Source organism: Schistocerca cancellata, chromosome 2 (assembly GCF_023864275.1).
Source record: "Schistocerca cancellata isolate TAMUIC-IGC-003103 chromosome 2, iqSchCanc2.1, whole genome shotgun sequence".
Lineage (NCBI taxonomy): Eukaryota > Metazoa > Arthropoda > Insecta > Orthoptera > Acrididae > Schistocerca > Schistocerca cancellata.
In genome coordinates this window covers 492396142-492417999 of record NC_064627.1, presented here as the reverse complement: position 1 = coordinate 492417999, position 21858 = coordinate 492396142, and the positions used below count along the sequence as shown (strand labels likewise).

Below are 21858 nucleotides of genomic sequence, written 5' to 3'. Positions count from 1 at the left end.
CATCATTCTTTCCTCAGACTTCACTGCACATAGTTACCCCACCAGCCTAGTTCAAATGCAGATTTCCCGGGCCATCATATTGAATCCTGATACTGCTAATACCTCCAAAAAACAACTTCGGAGCACACCACGGGTGACTCAGTATTATCTCGGTCAGGCATGTATTAATCAGCTACTTTGACAGGGCTATGACTTCCTAAAACCATGCCCTGAAATGAGATTGATTCTGTCTGAAATTTTTCCCAACACACCTAGAAAACTTTTTTGTCGCCAACCCAATCTCTGCAATATTCTTGTCAGGCCCTATACTCCTTTTGCATCCTACCCTTTGGGTCCTAGCCCTGTGACTATCGCCGCTGCAAGACTTGCCCTATGCACTCTCCTACCAACTGCTATAGCAGCCCTGTAACTGGCAGAGCATATACAATCAAAGGGAGAGTCACCTAGGCCCGCATCTCGTGGTCGTGCGGTAGCATTCTCGCTTCCCACGCCCGGGTTCCCGGGTTCGATTCCCGGCGGGGTCAGGGATTTTCTCTGCCTCGTGATGGCTGGGTGTTGTGTGCTGTCCTTAGGTTAGTTAGGTTTAAGTAGTTCTAAGTTCTAGGGGACTTATGACCACAGCAGTTGAGTCCCATAGTGCTCAGAGCCATTTGAACCATTTTTTGGAGAGCCACCTATGAAACAACACCCATCATATACCAGCTATTATGTAAACACTGTTTGGCCTTTTACATCAGCAGGGCTACCACCAAATTATCAATTAGGCTGAATGGACATAGGCATCTTGTGTATACTGGCAACATGCAATATCCTGTTGCAGAGCATGCTGTACAACATAACAGTCATGACCTCAACGCCTGTGTAACCATAACTGCCATCTGGATTCTTCCCCCAGACACCAGTTTCTTGGAACTTGGCAGTGGGAACTAACGCTATAAAATGTCCTTGGTTCTCATCATCAACCTGGCCTTAATTTATATTAATTTCTGCTGTCTCATCATTTCTTCACAGTAACTACTATTTTCTTCACTCCATTTTAGTTTTCTACATCTTTCATTGTCTTACCTATATATTTTTACACCATCCTCCTCCCACATCTGTACTTACAGCACACTTAGTTTCTCACTCTTATTAACTCATGTATAATTTTTAAACAGTAATATTTGTCCTGTGTATTACAGTGTCTTCCACCATTAAGTGGTCAGGTTTTCAAATTTTGTCCAATGCAGTCCACAACAATCAATATTTCCGTCTCATCCTGCATGGTAAGTCTCCCCTTAAGTGTGGTTCTGGGTGACATTCCCGAAATCTACCCCTTTTCCTAGATCTCTCCAGTCCTTTTCCTTCACTCCTCTTCCTTCCCCTTCAAGCCTTTTGCCTGAAGAAGGAGCCATTCGCTCCAAAAGTTTGCCTAATTACAAGCTTCTTTTATGTGTGTGTTCTGTCGCCACTTGGTGAGTAGATTCAGTATCCTGTTGGTGCTGCAAGGAAGACAGCACTTGAGAAACTTCAGAAGAGTCACGAAAAATCGAATTTTATGTTTAATTACTAAATACAATCTTTGAACAATTTTAATGTAGCAAGTTTTATAGTTAGTCAAGAGACTGATAATAAATAAAAACCATATAAAGACTGAGAATATATACAAGGCAGGGTTGCACACAAGTTCTGGAAATCAGGGAATATCAGGGAATTTCAAATGTGTCAGGAAAATCAGGGAAATATAAGGGAAATTTGAAAAAAAAACCACACTGGAAAAATTACATTTTGGTCTCAGTAGATGAAATGGTTTGTTAACTGAGATGTCACTCATGGTTTCTGGCTGGGCGCAGCTGAGTACAAGTGAAGTTTCTCTACTCCCTCATTCTTATTGCTTCTCCCCTTCTTACCACTCTCCCCAGCTTGCAGTCAGTGTTGCCACCACTTCTTACTGCTAGCCTAAGAGCTGCTGATGAGAGGGAGGGAGGCATGAGGAGTGGTTTGTTTGGATCTGATTCTGAGAGATGTAGATGCAGTGGCCTGAGATGACGGTCATTTGTTCATGAGTTTTATGCCCTTGTATTCTAACAATGGTTATGGCCGAAAGTTTAGTTCTGAGAGTGTGATTTACTGTTCTAGCTGCTTGTCTGGGACTCAGTGATCATCTTTATGGTGCGTTGCCACCTATCCTCATTACTATTGATTCTCAGAGTATTTTCACAAATTATCCATAGCATAGATTGATCACCATGGTCTCATTTCATCAATATGGCGTCTGTGACACGTGAATAGCTGGCCATGTGAGTGAATTTCCATAACGGGCAAAAACCACAGGCCATTGCTGCAGATACCTCTAATGGATCGGTCCTGCCAATCTGAAGATCGTCGTTTCCCATTAATGTGCAGGCCCTGCCCATTGGATCTAGTCTCAGCGATATGTCTGCAGGCCACATCTGTCTGTGTGTGGTGTAATGCAGCAGATTTTTGTGGTTTATCCATGGACCCAGGACTGAAGTGATCCTTGGCAGGCCAGAGGCCCCAGGCAATGGATTTGAAGAATTGTGACTGTCTCACGACAAGCATGTTGTACAGTGCAGTGTTTTACAGACATTTTACTTATTGTAGTACATTTTGAAAGTACTTTATATATTAGAAAGTATGGACTATAAGAAGAAGAAAATTGTGGCAGTTGCTGGCAGTCTGTACGCTTTGTACTCTTATATTTCTTGGAAGAAAAATCACACAATACCTGTAAAATAATACACATGACACAGTGGGTAATAACCGAAAATAACGAACATAGTAGAATCAACATTTTATTGGTGGTCACCTGTGGGTTCACACAACCCTTCTCTGCCTTATACACTTCTTTCAGGAGGTCTACTTTTTCTGAGGTTATTTCTGAAAACAGTGAAGGTATTTTAAATATGTCTCGCAACTCCAAGGAAATGCATATTTTTGTCACCAATCGTGTTCTGTTTTATTGAAATAAAATAACAACAGTGGTCTTAATGAAACATATATACCATTTGGCCTGCTTTCTCCACCTAAAATAGTTCATTACAAAATATGTTGATGGTAGTACTTAAGATTTTTGCTCACACAGAGGAGAAATACAGAAATTCTTACATATTTTTCAGATCTCAATATTGTCAGGGAAAAATGACAAAACTTGTCTGGAAATCAGGGAATTGTACTTGGCGAAACTTGTGTCAACCCTGCAAGGGCACATCAAAAATAAGTTGTATGTGTCACCTCATGCTAAGACATTTGCCCATCAAGAATGGTGCATTGTCAGGGGAGACTGAATGTTCTGGGTTTCCTGCAGACACAGTTCTGCTACAGTATGTATAATCGGAGTATCACAGTATGGGAAAGAAGTGCTGCAACAAATGGAAGTATATTTCAAAGTTGAAGTACTCAAGACCATATGATTCTTGTGGGAAAAACATCTAAATCACAAATAGTCATCATGAAATTCCAATGCTGTATGGACTAAATGCTGTGTCACAGTCAGCTGGAAATGGAAATGATCGTATGGCATCTATGGTCAGGAGGCCCCTATTCAGGGAAGTTCGGCTGCCAAATGCAAGTCTTATTTCATTTGACGCCACATTGGGTGACTTGTGCACCGGTGATGAGGGTGAAATGATGATGAAGACAACACAACAACCAGTCCCTGAGTAGAGAAAATCTCCAACCCCTCCAGGAATCAAACCCGGGCCCACTTGCATGGGGGGCGAGCACAATACCACCAGCTAAGCAGGCGGACACAGTCAGCTGTACTGGAATGATGCCAGTAATTTAAACAACGCCACACAGAGATTGGTGATCCTGGTTGGGAAGCAAGGTGATTGACATCAATGACAGATGAAAATGTCCAGACCGTTGGGCAACTGATTCACAGCAGTTGCATATTTTGGCAATGAGGATGTACACACAGCAGTTCTCAAATGGCTCTCCATGACCAAATAGCTGATTTCTATCATCAAGGAACTGAATGACTGGTAGAACATTCTGACTGTTGTTTACAGAGACTTAGTGATTGTGTTGAAAAATAGTGTCATTTATGTGAGTCACTTTGAAGTGTAATGTAGCATTCTATAAAAGGTATTTGGTCTGCCACAATAATGTGTTACTTCCTTTATGAAAGCCCCTCACAAAAAGTTTTTTTTATAAATGTGTCTGAAGAGTTATTTTGTGATTTTAAGAACAAAGCATATATTCTAAAAAATATGAAGAGTTACTTCCCTACTAAAACAGTGAAAGTTGGAGCAGTCATAATGTCTTTGATTATAGCAAACCAGCAAACTGAAGATGATCTTAAATTGGATTCAGCTCTGTCAATAGTAGTTGGCAATTGTTGTGACATGAATGATACAGTGCAAGTTTCACTTTTTGTCTGATTTATTTCAACTGCATGTCTTAAAGAATAACTTTTAGGATTTTTGCCAAGCAAATTCTTTAACTGAGTACACCATATTCCACTGATTCAAATTGCCTCAGTGTCAACAAGAGAGACAGGAAATTTGACTGGCATCAGAAGTGGGTTTGTTGCTATTTCGAAAGAAAAAAGCTATTCACTAGATACTTACCATTACACTCTTCATCAAGAAGCTTGTTGTGTGCAGACAGTTACAGAGAAAATTTGTGAAGGTATGGAATTCTTGATGAAGATGGCCAATTACAGCTGAAGGTTGTAATCAATGTCAATTTAAAGAACTTTTCATTGAATTGGAGAATACATTGGTTACCAAGAGGAAAGATTCTGAAAAGTTTTGCTTCCTATATTTCTAATTGAGAAGGGATTTTACTATCCAGACCTAATGAATGATCAGTGGATCCAAAAATTTTATTTTATGGTAGATGTGTTGTTTCATGTAAATTATCTTAATCATCAAGTAAAGGGGATGGGAAAGAATTTTTCTAATGTTGAAAGAAGTTTTTACATTTCAAAAATTCTTTTTGAACAAGATTTTGAAAGAGAAACTTTGATTCTCTTTCCGAAACTGTTGAAATGTTGCCAAGAAAATATTTCAGATATTGACATTAGTTATTTAAAAGCATCATTTTTAAATATGAGGGAAGGTTTTCTAATCAGGTTTCAGGAATTCAGAAACAGCAAAGCAACAATGGCCTTTATTTATAGAAAAGAGGCTCTTAATGCTACAGTACTAAAATTAATTTTTTCTCCCATAATATCAACATTAGTGATATTAAAATGCAATAGCTGAATTTAAAAAGCAAAGAATTATGAGACTCAAACTTGGCAAATCTCTGTGATGATAAAGAAAAATTGGAGACAAATAAATGTGAACTTAGATTGTAGTGGAAGTGGTCTCCTTTGAATGACCTGGTGAGAGAAGATGTGTTGATTTTTAACATCTGTTATAGCATTCCTGACTCATACAGTCACCTGAAAAAACTAGCATTTTCTGTTCTTTCCTTATTTGGGTCTCCGTATTCATGTGAACAATCGTTTTTGAACATAAACTTGATCAAGATTAAATTGAGAAGTCGTCTTATTGATGAGAACCTGGAATCATGTATAATATTAAACAATACAACATAGAAAACTGCCTTACCAAAATTTCCCAATCCATTGTTCACATTAGCATTTGTCACTCACTGCCATGATTTAATTTTATCAATAAATAACACATTTTAAGTATGATATCAAGTTTTATTCAGTGTCTATATATAACTAAGACTTAGCATGTTAAGTACCATGTGTTAAATTAATTTTAGGGAGTGCTTGGAATGAATGAAGATGTAATGTCAAGTATTGAGAAAGGTATGTTGAGATCGTTTGAACATATAGAGAAGATGAATGAAAGGAGATAAACATAGCAAGTATTTTTTTATTTTGTTTATTTATTCTTAATTGTTACAGCCTGTTATTTGGGAAACTAACAAGGACTGTGACTCACTTTTTTGTAGTTAATAGAAAGTGTATCGATTAATTATTATTTCTTGGTACTAATAAATATTATGAAAAAAATCCAAGTATACAGTATGAATGTGGATTAGAAAGTTGCAAGGGGTTGATTTCAGTGAACATATCTCAATCAGATTGAGGGCTTTTTGGCAAAGTCTAGGCAGGGTAGGGTGGTAAGATATATTCACAATACTCTTAGATATTCACAATACGATAGATGCGGCTTAGTACTGCACTGAACAACATTTTTAAAGCTGTTCTCTGAGATTAGCACTGGAAGTTCAGTTCATCATAATAATTGCAGTCTCACAGCTAGAATTAGTTCTTACAAAACTTTATAGGAATAACAGTCAGATTGTAGTATGTGGTGATTTTAAAAATAGTTTTCTTTAAAATAGCAACAGTCAAACAATTGGAACGATTGTTGTCAACTTTCACCCTACTCCCAATGGTCTCATTCCCAACAAGAGTATATGGGCACAGCTAGACCTTGATCAATAATCTTTTCCCGTACCCCACAAATTAAATCACATAAAAACACAAGCCATAATAAATTATCAGTCTAATCACTAGTAGAAAAACAATAAATGGTCACACAAAGGTTAAACATGTTAGAGTAATAAATGTGGTATCTACTAGCTTGTATTTAGAAACAGTTGACACGATGAGAAATTCAAATATTGTCTTGGACTTATTTCTCAAACATTTTGAGGCCTGCTTCCCCCAAGGGCAGATTAAAATGAAATCAACCTGTTGTGGAAGGAAAGAGTAGATAACAGCTGTCATCAAAACATCATGTGCTAAAGAGAGAGATCTGTATACAGAACAAAGGGCTAGTACAAACCTAGCAGTGAAACTAAATTACAAAAAATACTGTAAAATTCTAGCATGTGTAATCAGGAAGGCCAAACTTATTCCTATTTGTTTCACTTTTTTTGACGTTCCATATGGTTTTTTCTATATTGTTCAACTTATTAATTTTTTCTGCATAATGCATTTGCCCTGCTTAACAAGCAGGGACTCTGCAATCCACTGGTGGTGGTTCAGACAAGAATAACCAGAAAGTAGTAGCCTCAGATTTCAACAACTTTTTTCTCACTGTAGCTGAAAGAACAGGGAACCGTAATATACAGTCTCACATAGAAGCAATAGAGCTACCAAATCACATGTAAATCACTCCAGATATAGCACTTCATTTTGAAAGCACAACTCCTAAAGAAAGTGAAAAAATCATAACATCACTTAAAAGCTCAGGATCTTCTGGATATGACAGAGTATCGAAAATGATTTTAAAATCATGTGCAGACTTAATCAGTCACATATTATCCTGTTTATGTAACCAGTCAGTGAAAACTGGCATATCTCCAGATAGACTGAAACATGCAATAGTGATGACCATACACAAAAGTGGGGCGAGAAATGTTCTGTCCAATTATGAGCCCATCTCTTTGCTGTCAGTGTTCCGAAAGTGTTTGAGAGAGTAGTGTATAATAGTATTTATGGCCATATGACACAAAATGACTTACTGACATCTACCAAATTTGGCTTTTGTAAGGGGTTCTCCACAGAGAGAGCTATATTTAACCTAACAGATGAAACTCTAGGTGAATTAAGTCTCAGAAAGTATCCAGTGGTATCTTTTGTGACCTTGCTAAAGCTTTCAGCTGATGGTAACATTGTAGTTCATTTGCAACGGGTTATAGATGAGGTATGATGTGATATTATGTGATATGTGTGTTAGTGTTACATTTCAGATGTAACATTAGAAGTAAAAGCATCTGTTATTTATTTCTCTTTCAGAGATTCTATAAGTGAACTCACCTGGAAGATGCCTTCAGTAATCTCATAGTCTTCCACGGTCAATTATCCTCCAGCTAATGATGAATTTGATGAATATACGCTCCTGGAAATGGAAAAAAGAACACATTGACACCGGTGTGTCAGACCCACCATACTTGCTCCGGACACTGCAAAAGGGCTGTACAAGCAATGATCACACGCACGGCACAGCGGACACACCAGGAACCGCGGTGTTGGCCGTCGAATGGCGCTAGCTGCGCAACATTTGTGCACCGCCGCCGTCAGTGTCAGCCAGTTTGCCGTGGCATACGGAGCTCCATCGCAGTCTTTAACACTGGTAGCATGCCGCGACAGCGTGGACGTGAACCGTATGTGCAGTTGACGGACTTTGAGCGAGGGCGTATAGTGGGCATGCGGGAGGCCGGGTGGACGTACCGCCGAATTGCTCAACACGTGAGGCGTGAGGTCTCCACAGTACATCGATGTTGTCGCCAGTGGTCGGCGGAAGGTGCACGTGCCTGTCGACCTGGGACCGGACCGCAGCGACGCACGGATGCACGCCAAGACCGTAGGATCCTACGCAGTGCCGTAGGGGACCGCACCGCCACTTCCCAGCAAATTAGGGACACTGTTGCTCCTGGGGTATCGGCGAGGACCATTCGCAACCGTCTCCATGAAGCTGGGCTACGGTCCCGCACACCGTTAGGCCGTCTTCCGCTCACGCCCCAACATCGTGCAGCCCGCCTCCAGTGGTGTCGCGACAGGCGTGAATGGAGGGACGAATGGAGACGTGTCGTCTTCAGCGATGAGAGTCGCTTCTGCCTTGGTGCCAATGATGGTCGTATGCGTGTTTGGCGCCGTGCAGGTGAGCGCCACAATCAGGACTGCATACGACCGAGGCACACAGGGCCAACACCCGGCATCATGGTGTGGGGAGCGATCTCCTACACTGGCCGTACACCACTGGTGATTCTCGAGGGGACACTGAATAGTGCACGGTACATCCAAACCGTCATCGAACCCATCGTTCTACCATTCCTAGACCGGCAAGGGAACTTGCTGTTCCAACAGGACAATGCACGTCCGCATGTATCCCGTGCCACCCAATGTGCTCTAGAAGGTGTAAGTCAACTACCCTGGCCAGCAAGATCTCCGGATCTGTCCCCAATTGAGCATGTTTGGGACTGGATGAAGCGTCGTCTCACGCGGTCTGCACGTCCAGCATGAACGCTGGTCCAACTGAGGTGCCAGGTGGAAATGGCATGGCAAGCCGTTCCACAGGACTACATCCAGCATCTCTACGATCGTCTCCATGGGAGAATAGCAGCCTGCATTGCTGCGAAAGGTGGATATACACTGTACTAGTGCCGACATTGTGCATGCTCTGTTGCCTGTGTCTATGTGCCTGTGGTTCTGTCAGTGTGATCATGTGATGTATCTGACCCCAGGAATGTGTCAATAAAGTTTCCCCTTCCTGGGACAATGAATTCACGGTGTTCTTATTTTAATTTCCAGGAGTGTATGTTAAATAAAGTACATCACATTGTAGCAATTAATGTTTCATCTCTTCCTCTTTATTTACACTCAGTGTAATCTGTCTGATGATCAACACTGATGCAAGCAGCAGTGTAGATATTTGAGAAACAGTAGCAAATTATGCTAACCAGCCTCATCCCACATAGTTCATTTGTGACAGACTAATATTTTAATTCTCATAACTCTGATAGGCCAAGTAGACTGACTGACTAGAAATATGTGATGCAGAAGCATGTATTCACACAGTAACTTTCCATACACCAAGTCAATGAACAATATTTTATGCATGATTCCAGTGCCACATCCTGACTGACATAAACTACTGGTTGCTAGATGCTAACTACTTTACAAGGACATTCATATTTTAACTCCTTAATGTTGGTTGCATAAGTTTCTGTACACCACACCCAGTTATAGGTGTGTGTAATATGAAAAATCACAATTTATGTTTAGAATGTTGAGATAAAATTCAGGAAAATTAAAAGGAATAAAGACACAATGGGCAGTGACATAAGTTCCATTCACTAACAGCTGTATAACTATAAAATGGCCGTAATAGAAGGTACTATTTCATAAGGATGATTTCTGTGTGCACAGGGATTCCAAAAGCTTGCCAAAAAGTTTTGGAAAATTGAATAATTAATAAAGTAATAACCTCCTTCAGTTAAAGTTGTCAAGTTGTCATTTTTTGAATCGAGAAAGAGGGCTATGAAACTGTGGTACTGAAATTTAGAAGTGATCATAATTTAAGATTTTAACTTACCCTAAAATGAAAATTTTGAAATACAAATAACTTTTGAAAAATGTACTATTACAATCAGTCGTCTGAAAACTATCCAGTGAATAATAAATTTTAATGAGAAAGAACATGAATAAGAAATTAGTTATTTTCTGTAATTATCGTATACATGCTATTAGCAAAAGGGTCTCCAATGAAGAAAAAAATGTATTGATGTCAGGAGTAGTATAAGAGCAAGTAGGATAGTCTTGACTTAATTTGTTACAGGTGGTAGTAGGACCACACATCTTTTTGCCTGAGTTGTGTACATCCTTGATGAGTGTGATAGAAAAATGCCTAGGCAGTCATGCAAAGTCACACATTCCAGACATATTTGACAATATTCCACAAACTACTGGTCACAAATTAAAAAGGCTAACTCCAGTGGTAACAGAAGAGATTTTATCCTGACAGGGTCAGAAATGTAGGCATGGGAAATGACAGGGAATTGACATATATTGGTGTGAAGAATAAGAGAGTATTTTTGGCACTGACTACGTTTCGCACCTCAATAATCCCATACTCTACGGTCCACTTATTATGACAGATGGACATTACCTATTTGAGAGATAGACCATATAAAGCTACACACTGTGTTGTGTATTGCCAGTATTAACTTTTTTGTAGTTCATTGATCCTTGGTTTCTATATGTGTCTGTGAGTATTCTGAATCATTTTCAGTCTAAAAAGGCCAGTTTACAGTGTTTTCTGTTATGCAGCCAAAAATACTCCCATCAGAATAATATACACAAATTATATATATGTACAAAACAATAATTTATTGCCAACAGAATTCTTTGTGGGCTAACAGAGTTTACAACAAAGCAGCACATAGTTCGAGCATGCTTGGAAGCCGTATGTTACCAAGTGAGAGATATATTAGAAGCCGTGAGGAAGGATACAGGACTTACTTTAATAACTTTGAAAGCTAATGGAACAATGGCACAAAATGATCTACTCCTGCAGCTTCAGGCAGACATATGTGGAATTCCTGTTGGTATGTAGATAACTTTAAGTAAGTTTATTATTTTAATGATGAAACCCAAGCAACTTCTATGCAGTACAAAATGCAGTATGATTGATCAACTATTATTGAGGGCATCTTTGGATAAATAATTCAATAACATGTTCTGAATTTTTATCAGAATTTTATGGTCATAGTAGCTTTGTGTTGTGATATTAAATAAGTTATGTTAATATGAGGCAACTCCTGCTTCCAACAGTGAGCCATCCTGCAACATTGCAGCATCACAAGCGATATAAAAATATGTCACTACTCATTAAGATGGAATTCAGGAACAAGTATACTACGTCATGTAATGGTCGCCTGGTCGTAGATATTGCTAATTGCTATAATCGCACTATTTCACTCCCATTTACGAAGCTTGTTAGCACTTGATGTTAGGTTGGCGCCATTACAATGCATTGTAGTAATCACTGCTGCTTGCTGGATCGCTGCTGTGTCTCGATGTTGATGCTGGCTCTAAATCTGGTTGTCTAGGGTTAAAAACATGAGGTCCCGTGTTTTGTTTTATGTGCTTTTGATGATAAAGGATGAACAAAACCAACAAATATGTAAACTTCAAATATTTATTTCTCTGGTGGCCATCTTAATTCCACTGTCCACCAAAGACTATGACACAACACAACTTCCTTTACATGTTCTTTGGATTGTTTATCCACCTCAAACAATAACACACTAACACACTGTACCAAAGTGACATTCCGACTGCCTCTGCCTCTCGACCCTTCTTGCTGCTCGTATTTATAACATTGTCAAAGAACTACTAAAAAGAGATATAGTTTACAAGTCACATGTACATCTGTTATCATAATTTGTGCAGAAAAGTTATTAATTTGCATCGAGTGACATAATTTAACATGTTATTAAAATGACAGACAGATTTGTTGACTTGACAGAATAATTCTTTGTTACAAAAAGTCCGTTTTCTAGAAGTTTGTCAATTGACTTCTCTAATTTGCATAAATAAGTGATTAACATGAATTATTAAGAAATACATTGGTTTTCGTCTAAAACAGGATTGATTTCGTGAATACTAAGTGAAACCGCTCCTAGTGAACAAATAAGTTTCACTGGGTGATTTTTATTTAAGGAGATCCAAAATACCTAAGTTGTACACTATTTTTCGTACTTCATATTAATTATTTAAGATGAACTCAGTGTTTTTACATGATGACATTTGCTGTATCAGTGATCAAGTGATATTAACTTTTGTGTGGGTTAGTTATTCAGTATAATTTAATGGGTTGACTGTTTATGGAGACATGTTACGCAATCATTGTTAACATACACAATAACTTTTCTATAATCATAAATACTCGTTAAACTGGTTGAATTTGGAGGGTATCGCATACTTCGGTACAGTAAAGCCTTTAATATGTTCCGTTACAGTCATCACAGAAAAATGAGACTGTCTGTTGTGTGTTAGTGCTGGATTGTTGGTGTTTGAATTGTGTCCTTACAGTGTGACAAGTTTCATCAGAATTGATCAATGTTATGTCAGTGAATGAGTGGTGTACTGCAGACCAAACCTAATCTGCAGCATAAGAGTTGCCTCCTTTGTATTAGACCTTGCCTGTGACATTTTATGCTGGGGCCAAGAACTCATTTGTAGCAGACTGTTATCTCCTGCCACTGAATTAATCTGTCTTGGCTGAATTTATCACACTATAAGGACACTGTTCAAGGCAAAAAACCTGTTACGTACCATAATGTACTTATGTCAGAAGGTGACAGCTCTGCACATGCCTCTTCACTAATCTGTGGCAGTGAAGCGAATGAGACTTAGTCTTCTTCCGGGCTCCCTGCAGTGCATAATTCCAGGTGATGAAAACAGTTCTCCAGACTGCACTATGGTCATATTTAAGCATAAAACAGTTTTATGTGACATGGAAAGTATAAGCAGACTTCTTTCAATTTCTCTTTCTCTCTCTTTCTTTCTCCTTCCCCCCTTTCCCCACCCTCCCAAAAGAAAATCCCTCCTCCACAGATCACTTTTTGCGTTGATGCAAGAACTAATAGGTCTATACTAATGCAGACAACTCATTGGTTTGGTAGTATATGAATATGGTAGCCAGGAAACTAAAATGTTACTTGTATTTGTTTTGTAGCTGAGCAGTTCTGGAGGCATAAACCTTTTTTAGATGAATAAATATGAACGGAAATATTTGTGTTTTCTGAAACTGTCAAGTGTTGAAGCAGATGGAATTAGTTTGATTCTGCCTACAAGAAAAGGAATATGGAAACCTGAGGGGACAGGAAGTCATGGACAAACTTTATGATGTCAATAAGTTTGTCAGCATCAGATTGATGATGTGGTTTCAGCTGGGTTAAAGAAAGACTGACTGATAAGTTTACCTTGACTTAGCTTTAACTGTTCGTAAGTTGCTATGTATTTGCCTTACACTAATTCATTTTGTTTTTGTTTTTAATTATCTTTATTCTACTCATATAAGACCATTTGGATGTAAATGTTCATGAAAGAAGTTTATCAGGCAGACTAATTAACTATGGCATACAGAATGGTTAAGTCATTAAATATAGCAGACAAAGACATTTTAATGCCATTATTAGAGGAAAATTTTACTGAATTTAGTGTGGTGTGCAAAATTCCAGTATGTTATGTTGCAACACTGCTATTTACATGACATTCCCACTGCACCATCCTCTTTCCTTTCCTTTAATATTTGGATATTATGCTTTGTAGTTTATTCAGATATTGTTCATGTTCATTCATTAAGAACTTTAGATATTTACTTTCCGTAACCATTTTCATTATTATGGGTTGTAATGGCACAATTGTCTTTAAACTTCAGTGTCCGTATCACTAAGATTGAAATGGAACCATTGTGTTAGATTATTTAAGCTATACATAGCACCGCACGGATGTTTTCCTTGTTTTACCCTCTGCAAGAAATAAGTTGTCATTTGAAGATAACTCTGACTGAACTTTCACATTAGGGAGTAGATCATTTACACAGAACATCACAATATCACCACATAGAGAAGGTGTTGAGTGCAGACAGACATATTAGATTAGTACTTGTTCCATAGATCATGAATACAACACTTGGTAATGATGTGGAATGTGTCAAGTTAATAAAAGGTGTCAATACAAGATATTACATTACACAAAATATTACATGATACTTAATATTTTTTAATTTTTTTTATTTGGGTGGGTGGGGGGGGGGGGGGGGGGAGTTGGGGAATTTACCCACTTCCTATATCCAAAAATTCATCTAATGAGTAGTACATTTAAATGTAGATTAAGCTGTCTCACAGAACCGTTCCTCAGATGTAAAAATTTTAAATCCTTACCGTATTTCTATGTACATCCTGCAGGTAGTCATATTTGTGTAACTATGAGGGATGTTCAATAAGTAATACAACATTTTTTTTTCTTTGCCAGTTTGGGTTGAAAAAATGCAAAATTCATTGTGGGATGTCATGGAATATTCCTGCTTCAGCCCCTATAGTTTCATGAAATTCTGATAGCTGGTGGCGATATAAGTATCCTTCAAAATTGTGTCTGTAACAGGGGTGTGCTCCAAGCAGAGGGCTGTCACTGAGTTCCTTTTGATGGAAAACCATGTCCTTGCAGATATTCAGAAGCAGTTGCAGAATATCTGCAGAGACCTGGCAGTGAACAAAAGTGTGGTGAATCATTGGGAAAGATGTTTGTCATCCTCGCAACAAGGCTGCGTAAACCTGTCCGATCTCTTGCATGCCAACCAGCCACACAGAGCTGTGACTCCTGCAAGTTGGAATGTGCGAACATGCTCATTTGAGGTGATCAGTGGATCACAATCAAATACCTCACTGCTCAACTGGATGCCTTCATTGGTAGTGCTGACAAACTTGTCCACCAGCTGGGGTATTCAAAGGTGTGTGCACACTGGTTTCTCACCACATAACAGAATGTCATAAATAGTGACAAAGGACTATTAGTGCAGAGTTTCCTGCATGTTAAAGGCTGACCATACAATTTTTTGTCAAACATCATCACAGATGATTAAAAATGGGTTCACTTTGAACTGGAAAAAAACGACAATCCATGGAGTGGCACCACACTGTCTTTCCTCCAAAGAAAAAGTTCAAAGCTGCCTCCACAGCTGATAGATTCACGGTGGTGGTCTTCTGGGACCCTGAAGAGGTTATTCTGTTTCATGTCTTCCCTCAAGGTGGAACGAACAACTATAAAGTGTGCTGTGCTACCCTCAGGTAACCAAAGAAATGGGTTCAGTGTGTTCATTGCCAAAAAAATGCAAATGAACTTTTCTTTCTCCATGACAACACAAGGCCTTACACAAGTCTGCACACCACAGAGATGCTCACATAACTTCATTGGACTGTTCTCCCTTACCCACCCTACAGCCTAGATCTCGTACCTTCTGACTTCCATCTGTTTGGCCCAATGAAGGATGCACTACACAGTAAGCAGCATGTGGATGATGGGGATAATGGAATAATATGGTGTATTGGAATCCTAAATAAACCTACTTTCAGAACAAAAATGTGTTGCATTACTTACTGAACACACTACATAATTCCTGAACATAATATAATGAACAGCAATGTTCATAATCACAAAAAACAGGAAAGGGAAAACTTTCACAGAATTATAAGTAGTAAGAGGGCTGTACACTGCAGTCCACGTACAATAGGAACAATTTTTTACAACAGACTACCATCTTTTCTTAAGTTAACTAATTTAAATAACTTAAATAATAATAACTGAAGCATTTATCAACAGATAAATGCTGTTTGGAGTTTGTTTATTATTCATCTTTATTCATCCAAAGATCATCTCACAATGATGTAGGATTTGTCTTGAGAATACAATGCAAATCATTAGGCCAAGATATACAACATACAGAATACAGAACGTGCTTTATGAGGCTGGAGCCTATGGGGATAGGATAGGTGGTCAGACAGACCCGTCCTGGCATTTGCCTTAGCAATCCAGGAAAACCACAGAAAACTGAATTCGAAATGGTTGGACAGAGTAACTCCATCGTCCTATATATGAGATCAGTGTCTTAACAGCTGCACTGCCTCACTGGATAAGTCCTTATTGTATAATGTTCCTTGTTTTACACACAATTTGTTCCAGCTAACCTGCAAATAAAACATAGTTTTGTTCTTAATTGCTGCATACACTGAGGACACCTGCTGATAACTCATGGACTGTGAATATCTGCTGAGCCCCTTACACCAACTCCAGGTTCCATATGCAACTGTGTGCTTGACATATTATTTCAGATTCAGATTCAGATTCTTTATTGGTCATCCAGCATTATTACATGCAATAGATTTTGTCAGTTCACGTAACCTATTAATTTCACAAAATAAATTTTTTCATATTTAAGATGATATTGGGCATTTCTAAAAATTCTTCTAACGAATAGAATGGATTAGTTAACAAGAAGTTATGTACATTTTCTTTAAGTAATTTGTCAGGTTTGATTGGTGCATTTTTAGACAATTTGTTATATATTTTAATTGCCATATACTTATGACTATTGTTAGTTTTAGCTAATATATTTTGTGGCAACAGCAGAGAAGTACAGGTTCTTGTATAGTAGTCATGCCTTTGATTTGTTACACTTAAATTAGGTAGTTCAGCAAGTATGTAGTTAATGCTGTAAATTAATAACTGTTAAAATTCTATATTTAATGAACTCTATATTTAATGAACTGTGATTGCTTTCTTCCGAAGCACCATAATTTCATTTATTTTTCTGCTGTTTCCCCAGAGTATTAACCCATACCTTAAAACAGATTGAAAAAAGGCAAAGTACACTGTCCTTACGTACTCAAATGTCACACAACACATTAGTCTCTTCAACAAATTTATAACTCCTGACAACCTAACCACTATGTGATCAATGTGAGAGATCCATGTTAGACTGTTGTCAAGTATGATATCTGAAAACTTTGCCTTTTGCTTTTCTATTTTTGTAGTTTTTGATAGACTGAACCACATTTAATAGTCCTTATGAATGCAGTAAACCATATTCAAGGACTGAAATGTGAACAGGTGCTGTAGTTATCCCCTTTCATTGCTATCTGCTACTCTTAGTCCTCTAATCTTTAATTTTGTAGTGTGCATTACTTTTCAAGAATGTTTTAGCTGCCTTTTTAAGCAGAGGTGTTTGAGTAATCTTTTTCATTTTCTTTATAAATTTATTATACAACTTTATCACCTGATATAAAACACTGTTATGAGTTTTTTATTTGCTTTTCTGGGTAAACGTAACTTCGTACTGGCTCATGTTCTGTGATTATGTATAAAAGTATTACTGCAATGCACCACAGATTGATAGATGTACTTGCTTAGTGCACTAAGGATGCCCAATTGCTCCTTACACTGAGCCCAACTACTGCTTCTTATGGCCCTTTCCTGCAGTTTAACAACTGTGTCCATGTTTTGTGTCTTCGATCCCCAGAAAAGAACTCAACAGGTAAGAACTGAGAGTATGTAGGCATAGTATGTCACCTCAAAACATTGGCTGGTACAAGCTGATGCTAACACCCTAAGAGAATAACATGCTGATGACATTCTTTTTGCCAGTATCTTTGTATGTTCATTCCACATTAGCTGACAATCACAGTTCATTCCAGCAAACATTGTGTTTGCTAGATAATCTATAGATGTATCGTTTATATTTAAAGTGACAGAGATGATGATTCCCCTCTTTATGCTGAAGTACGTACTGTTTATTTTCTGTATGTTCAATGTTAATTTATTACATGCTGCCCAACTGTAAACATCCTTGAGGGTCTCATTTGTCTCTAACAGGAGTTCTGATGGTTTATTAGTGACTATGATATTGTTGTCATCAGTGAAGAGGACTGTTTCCTCCATGTCTTAACATTTTATATTATGTCCTCCATGTCTTAGATTTTATGTTAAGAACATAATTGGACCTAATACACTATACTGTTTATATATTTCTTGCCTGAAAATTGTTCTACTAAAAATTTATCACCAGCAGGTGTGTGAATGATCTCCAACTTTTGCACCCTGTTTTCCAAGTAAGACTGGCACCACTCATTTGTTGTTCCTGTTATATCTAGTGCTTCTAGCTTCCTCAATAGTAGTCGTAAGTGCTGAAAGCCTTGAAGAAGTCTACGAAAATGCCTGTAACACTATCATTCCTTTCAAGAGCTTCAAGTACAACTTTTGTGAACTTCACAACGGCCAATATTGTACTTCTTCCACTTCTGAAATCAAACTGTGCTTTGTTAAAAAAGTTGTACTTAACTCATGTAACCTGTCAGTCTCTCTTTCATGATTGCATCAATTATTTTTGAGAATGAAGACAGCACTGAAACTGACCTGTAGGCTTAATTGCTTTCTGCATTACCTTTCTCTAGTGAGGGCATCTCTTGCGCATGCTTTATGTATGCCAGGAAAACACATAACTGAAAGACTAATTTGTTATATTTGTTAATAGAGCTTATTTGCTATCTATGCTTTCCTTCAGAACACAGACAGCTAAAATATGACATCACATCCAGGGAAGATGTCAAGAATGGAGGGATGCAGGTGGTTCGCAGCTGTCAGTGTGTCTTCGATTACCACCACAGGTTCCATGCAAGTGTGGGTGTATGTCTCCCATACCTAATACTGCTCCCACCAGCCTGTGTCCATGGCGTGCTGCATGTTTTGAGCTGCTGTTTGCTTTGATGATGGTATTTATGGAGACAACCATTGACCTAGTGTAGCAAAAATGTGATTCATCCAAAGAGCTGATTGGCAGTCAAATCCCAATTGTCCTGTGCCGACCACAGTTGTAATTGACGATTTGATTGGGTCAACATGTGAAACATGTAGGGGTGGTCTGCTGCGGAACTCCATGTTCAACCGTGTACGATGAACGGTGTGATCTGAAACAGTTGAGCATGCACCAGCATAGTGCTCTTTCAGCAGAGATGCTGGATCACCATCTATCCTACTTTACAGTGCAGACAAGCCTTTGAAACACACATTGAGTGTAGAGGCATGGATGTCCAACCATTTAGTGCCTAGTGGTAGTTTCACTGTCCTTCTACCACTTTTCATAGATGCTCGTGAAAGTAGCACATGAACATTCGACCAGATTCACTGTTTATGAGATACTCATTTACAGGCTCTGTGTAATAATAATCCACCCTTTGTCAAAGTCACTTATCTAAATGGATTTCCCCATTTGCAGCCCATACCTTCACTAGGGTGATTCCCTATCTATGTCTGCTCTGTTTACATACGTTTGTCATCACATCACATGCCACAATGTCACCAGGCAGCAGCATCCAATGTCACATTGGGCGGTGGTCATCATGTTTTGCGTTATCAGTGTAATAATTCACAAAATTTGCTAATTATTATGGACTTTCAATTATTCTATCCTCATCTTTCATTTGTATGTTGTTATTATTGAGTCAGTCTTTTCCAGTTTCTTGTTTTATACTATCCCACACCACCTTCCTTTAGTTTTCTGCATTATATATTTTTTGTTATTTAATGATTTGTTTTCGTTTTGCAGCAAGCAGTATCTTCTCATATATTTTTTATTCATGTGATAGTGCTCTAGGAACTGTGAATTAGTGCAGCACTTTTACGAAGAACTGATAAATTTAAGTGTGTGTGTGAACTTTCTAATGCCCACAGTTAGTCATCTATTTTCCATAGCTACTGTAGCAGAAGTAGCTAATTTTGGAAATGTCTTCTCAAAAATTAATTTAAAAAATGTGTGGAATTTAGATAACTTAGCATCTACATTACTTTCCATACACAGTTCAACACAGGTTTAATTTGGCAGTGTCCTATAAAATGTATGTATCATATGATCTGAGGAAATCCTTATGTAGGACTGAAGTTCTGCAGGTTTCACCAAGCCTGTTGTTAGCTTTATTATCTGATAGTGATGATCCAAAATGTCGAGATCTCTGACAAATACTTTACAATTTTCCCTGTTAGTATCCATAAGTACATGGTCTACAATTGAAGCTGAATGTTTTGAAACCCTCTTAGCAGTGTTTAGCATTTGTTTCCCACCACAAGTGCTCAAAATGTTTAAGAAGTTATTACTAGTTTCACCTTGAACACCTGTGTGTTCACATATTATTATGTTAGTTCTGGGGGCTGAGAATCTTTCCTTGACTTCAGCTAATTGCTGAAGAAAATGTCTCTACTACTACTAGGTGAGCAATAAATACACAGATGATTAACTTCTTATAGACATCTAGCTCTGTTATTTCAGTGGCTGCCAATTCAAAATTTTTACCTACACTGTGGTCATATCTTATCTAACTTCAAAATGTGTATTATTCCTGATATATCAAAAATATTATTTGTACTCATGATACAAGGGACTCATTGAGTTGCATACAGAGCAGACAGGCACAATGAATAGACTGCTTCGTATAAGCTTTCAGTTAAAGCCCTCTTCTAAAAAGAGGAAGGCATACCCTTTCACACAAGCAAGCACACATCACACACACGTGACCACTACTTCCAGCCACTCTGGCCAGACTGCAACAGAAAAGCATTGAATAAGAGCAATAGTCTGAAGCATGGTGGGGAAGGGGCAGGGATAGCAGGTTATGACTGGGGGGGAGGGGAGGGGGAGGTTATTACTGCTTGACAGAGCACACTGAAACGAGGTGGCAGTACATGGAGAGGAGCAGAGAAGGAGAAAAGACCTGTGGATATGCCAGCAGAGGACAGCACACAGTGAGGGTGAGGGGAGGTGAATTGTGAGGAAATTACAGGAAGGGCAGGGTGGAAACAGTTGGATGGAAGGTGTGGAGACAATAGGCTACCATATGTTGAGGCCAGGATGATTTCAGAAGCAGATAATGTCTTGTAAGTATAACTCCCATCTGTACAGTTCAGAAAAGCTGGTGTTGGAGGGGACAACCCAGGTTGACCACGTTGTGAAGCAGAGATTAAAATAAAGCATATTATGTACAGGTGCATGTTGTGCTACAGGGTGGTCCACTTGACATCTGGACACAGTTTGGTGGTAGTTGTTCATCCTGGTGGACAGCTGGTAGGTAGTCATACCAATATAAACTGCTGAACAATAATTTCAGCTGAGCTTGTATCTGATATGGCCGCTTTCACAGGTGGCCTGGCCTCTGATGCCCTGATATTAGGGACATCCTTACACCCCTCTTAAAGTGGTGCTCCATTGCCCATCCAACCTTCACAGTATTCTAATCTGTAGTTATGCCACTCCCAATTTCAATCCCTTGCCAGAGGGCTCATACTCCTCTGGTAGACCTGGTGCAAAACCTGCCCAATCCATCCATTGAGCACTTCCTATTCCAGTCCTGTCACTGACTTATCCTACCCTATCAGAGGCTGGGCCTTTTGTGAAAGCAGCCATATTATATACCAGCTATATTGTAATCAGTGTTCAGCTTTTTATATTGGTACTACTACCATCCATCTATCCATTAGGATGAATGGCTTCTGCCAAACTGTGGTGAAGAGCAAAGTGGACCACCCTGTGTCACAACATGCAACTGAACATATCATGCCTGATTTTAAAGGCTTCACAGTGCAGTCAGTCTGGATCCTCCCCTCCACCACCAGCTTTTCTGAACTGCACAGACAGGAGTTACCCTTACAACACATTCTCTGCTCTCAAAATCATCCTGTCAACCTAACAATAACCTACTGTCCCAACCTCCTCCACCCAACTGTTTCCACCCCCCCCCCTCTCCCTCACAATTCACCTACCCTCACCGTCATTGTGTGCTACTTTCTTCCTGTGCATCCACCAGTCCTTTCCCTTCTCTACTCCTCTC

At 38.8% G+C, this 21858-nt stretch overlaps 1 protein-coding gene across 1 annotated transcript in view; it reads left to right on the top strand.

The window, feature by feature from the left end:
- Nucleotides 1-21858, top strand: part of LOC126155594 (glycerol kinase-like) — a 188905-nt gene that overhangs the window by 111009 nt on the left and 56038 nt on the right. The window contains exon 8 of the mRNA XM_049916239.1: nucleotides 10823-11028. Coding sequence (XP_049772196.1) covers nucleotides 10823-11028 — 206 coding nt within the window. The remainder of the gene's footprint in view (nucleotides 1-10822; nucleotides 11029-21858) is intronic.